Below are 4,378 nucleotides of genomic sequence, written 5' to 3' on the forward strand. Positions count from 1 at the left end.
GACGGAGTAGGAGGGATGGGAATGGTGGTTCCAGCCTCAATCTGACCACGACCGATCAAACGCCAATGCCTATCAACACGGCGGCTTATAGCCACTTTCTCTCCTATGTTGGTGCATACAGGGAGCGTCAGTCTCACTTTCATCATTTTTTCCTTTACTCTGATAACCAAAGCTCCAGTAGACATCGATCCGATGTTCAACATCAGTACCTCTCCCTTTCTTAGCTTTGAGACTCTCATTTGATTCTCTGTTTCCTTAGTCTTCACTCCAATGAGACGTTTAAAAAGCTCGAACCTCACCTCAAGCTCGACAAAGACATCAGGTACAGTACCGATCTCACCAAGGACTTGACCAACCAACCTATCACCACGCGTAAGCATAGGGTCCATGCTCGTTCCAATTCCAATTAGACCTCCCGGGACAGCAAACTGAAGCTCGTTCTGTTCTGCGTACAATGAAGTTATACGAGTGTAAATGGGACTGCAACTAGGGTTTCCATGCTCATCTTTGCTAGTGATTCCAGGTCTAATCTCTATTACATGCCCCACTTTCAAAACGCCCTGCAAACAAAAGCAATGAGACATATATTACATTGTCTCAACCAAACAACCTTGAGTCATCTATCAAACTGTGCATACCTGGAGGATACTTCCACCAGCGACTCCACCTTTCATATCATCATTCTCAGAGCCAGGTTTGTTGACATCAAATGAACGAATCACAATCATCCTTGGCGGTGACACAAAATCCCTCTTAGGGATTGGAATCTTCTTGATAATGTACTCGCACAAAACATCGATGTTGTATTTCAGTTGTGCTGAGACTGGAACTACAGGGGCACCTTCCGCATTTGTGTCCTCTAACATGGTTTTAAAAAATTAACCAACTGATGAAGTGAAAATGCAACAACAGATTCTTATTAGGAAATGGGGGAAAATCAATCAAACCGTTATAAATCTCTGAATGTCATCGTTCTGTTTCCCAGCCTCGATTTCTTGGATGAGATCAATCTTGTTCTGAATGATTATGATATCTTCGAGGTTCATCATATCAACAGAAGCAAGATGTTCAGCAGTTTGTGGTTGCGGACAGGTCTCGTTAGCAGCAATGATGAGTAGAGCACCATCCATGATCGCTGCTCCATTCAACATTGTCGCCATCAGAATATCGTGTCCCTAATCAACACACAAAATAGCTTATTGACATAGACAATGGTTATATAAGATTTAAAAACAGAGAAGTGTCAAACTTGTTATACCGGGCAATCCACAAATGAGACATGCCTCAGTAGTTTCATCTCGCACTTCTCGTGATCAGGGACATCACAAGTTGGGGTGTCTTCTTTGCCACTTCCAAAGGACCTATATATTTAACTGCAGGTTATCAAGTTGCTACATAACATTATTATTATTCAGAAGAAGATTGAAACAAGAAGAGCAAGAACTCACCTGTAGCACACTGGTCTAGGGCACTTGTCACATTTGTAAATCTTGGCATTTGCATAACCAAGTTTAATGGTAATGTTACGCTCCAATTCACTCTTAAATTTGACAGTGTGCACACCGGAAATAGCTTTCACAATTGTCGATTTCCCGTGAGCGACATGGCCAATGGTTCCTGAGATTTATTGCACAATTATCTATATCTTTAGCTTTCAATGCACATCTCAGTTTCTTTAACATCAAAACTCAATAAAACTTAAAACGAAACACAAAAACTTTGGTGTCTTACCAATATTAATGGTGGCTTGGCGAGAGATGACCTCAGGAGAGAGAGGATGTAGCTGAGCTACATCAAGTTTGCGTAGATCTTGTTCAGCTAAGCCCTTGTTCTTCGACATCGCGACAGATTTTATCCAACTAAACACTGTCGGAATCAAAAGCAAAATTCACAAGCTTAGCACTAGTTGATTAGATCCAATACAATAACACAAGACGACGTTTCTAAGGGGTGTTCGAAATTAGGGTTTCTACACAACTATGGGTTATAGTTTCGATTCTCAATCATCAAGAAACGAATTAAAGTGATCAATCTCTNAAAATAGCTTATTGACATAGACAATGGTTATATAAGATTTAAAAACAGAGAAGTGTCAAACTTGTTATACCGGGCAATCCACAAATGAGACATGCCTCAGTAGTTTCATCTCGCACTTCTCGTGATCAGGGACATCACAAGTTGGGGTGTCTTCTTTGCCACTTCCAAAGGACCTATATATTTAACTGCAGGTTATCAAGTTGCTACATAACATTATTATTATTCAGAAGAAGATTGAAACAAGAAGAGCAAGAACTCACCTGTAGCACACTGGTCTAGGGCACTTGTCACATTTGTAAATCTTGGCATTTGCATAACCAAGTTTAATGGTAATGTTACGCTCCAATTCACTCTTAAATTTGACAGTGTGCACACCGGAAATAGCTTTCACAATTGTCGATTTCCCGTGAGCGACATGGCCAATGGTTCCTGAGATTTATTGCACAATTATCTATATCTTTAGCTTTCAATGCACATCTCAGTTTCTTTAACATCAAAACTCAATAAAACTTAAAACGAAACACAAAAACTTTGGTGTCTTACCAATATTAATGGTGGCTTGGCGAGAGATGACCTCAGGAGAGAGAGGATGTAGCTGAGCTACATCAAGTTTGCGTAGATCTTGTTCAGCTAAGCCCTTGTTCTTCGACATCGCGACAGATTTTATCCAACTAAACACTGTCGGAATCAAAAGCAAAATTCACAAGCTTAGCACTAGTTGATTAGATCCAATACAATAACACAAGACGACGTTTCTAAGGGGTGTTCGAAATTAGGGTTTCTACACAACTATGGGTTATAGTTTCGATTCTCAATCATCAAGAAACGAATTAAAGTGATCAATCTCTTTCACTTGAGTTATCTTAAAACGATTAACACAAACCTGAAGGTGGTAAAGATAGCTTGAACAAGTTTTCTTGGAGAGCCTTCAGAGGAGGAGGAGCTTGCCGTTGAAGTTTGTTTTTTTTGGTTTGATAGGGTTTTAATTCGTAACGCTTATCTTTTTTCTTTCTTGTCTTTTTTGCTGACCCTTTTTTCAATATGTCAATAAAAAAAAAAGGAATTTATGATCAGATTTTAGGAAAATATATTTCCCAAAATTGTCCATATTTCTTAAAGGAATAAAATTTTAATACACGGTTGGATTTTATTGTGACGTCATAAAACTGCTCATCTACTCGATGTTATTTACGAGACTGCCAATAGTGCAGTGAAATAATAGGAAACAAATCATGTAAATATATACAGACTTATTTAATTAATTGTATCCATATCATATTCACCTAATGAAACCATTTCTAAATATAATAATGGGTATTAGATCTTATTCTAACAATATCTAATTTAATTAATTTCTTTGCTTTGGTTTTCCAAATATACCATGATTTTCTTGCTATTCTAGAGACCTAAAATAAATTAAAAAAAAAATCTCCTTTAATCTTTATTTAATCATATAATTTTAACATTACTCAAATATACAAGATCCCGAAATCTTAATTACAGAAAATAGTGTAATTAACCATTAAATTGTGATTATTACAAATCTTTGAAAATTTAGTAACTTAAATCTTATTCTTAATGAAAATATATTTCCCAAAATTGTCTTTTTTTTCCTACTTTGATTGTTTTATTTACCTTTTTTTAATAGGAAAATTTGTGCAAGAAACCTTTGCAAATATATAATTCACAAAAAAGCACAATTTTGAAGCATCTGTGAGGTTGAGGTATAAGAGCAAGTCCAATGGTTTGATGATTTAAGCCCAATTGTTTTGATGAGAAATCGTAAAAGCTTTAAAACCCTCAAGGAAACTAAGGAAAGTGTACCTGATGCAGAGGGGTATAGTACTATCATTAGCCTACGTCAATGCGGCTCTGCAAACTTTGCAAGCATTCCTCCTGCAAGTTCCAAAATAGGGTGGAAGTAATTGGATACCTGGATATAGTTGTAGCCAGATAAATGACAAACACTGTTATGTTATTGTAGTGAACTGGAACAGCGGAAAAATGAGTACCTACCTGAGCAGGTGTTAGAGATCAAACGTGGAATTTGCGTCACTATCTCTTCTCTGAGCACAGACACAGGATAGACCCCCTGCCTAACCAAGCTGTTGATGGCACAGCCTCAGCTGTAAGTAAGCAAATTAGAGTGGCATCAAAATGGAGCTTCAAATGATTTTCAAGAAATTGATTGAATGTATATAGTAAGTATAAACCCGCTACTCTAAATCTCTAACACATACAACTCCCACTAGGCATCAGAAGTCTACAATACCACCACACACATATACTAAGGTTTAACACACAATGCTCCTTGACAACAAACTGGAATCTTAGTTAAGAT

General features: G+C 37.4%; 1 protein-coding gene across 1 annotated transcript in view; it reads right to left on the minus strand.

The window, feature by feature from the left end:
- LOC104768225 (eukaryotic translation initiation factor 2 subunit gamma-like) overlaps positions 1-1,865 on the minus strand; it is a 3,315-nt gene extending 1,450 nt beyond the window's left edge. The window contains exons 1-5 of the mRNA XM_019241284.1: positions 1,732-1,865; positions 1,449-1,617; positions 1,259-1,361; positions 948-1,175; positions 639-857 (exon numbers count right to left, since the gene is read on the minus strand). Of these exons, the coding sequence (XP_019096829.1) occupies positions 639-857; positions 948-1,175; positions 1,259-1,361; positions 1,449-1,617; positions 1,732-1,840 (828 nt within the window). The 5' untranslated portion in view covers positions 1,841-1,865. The remainder of the gene's footprint in view (positions 1-638; positions 858-947; positions 1,176-1,258; positions 1,362-1,448; positions 1,618-1,731) is intronic.

Source organism: Camelina sativa, chromosome 19 (assembly GCF_000633955.1).
Source record: "Camelina sativa cultivar DH55 chromosome 19, Cs, whole genome shotgun sequence".
Classification (NCBI taxonomy): Eukaryota; Viridiplantae; Streptophyta; class Magnoliopsida; order Brassicales; family Brassicaceae; genus Camelina; species Camelina sativa.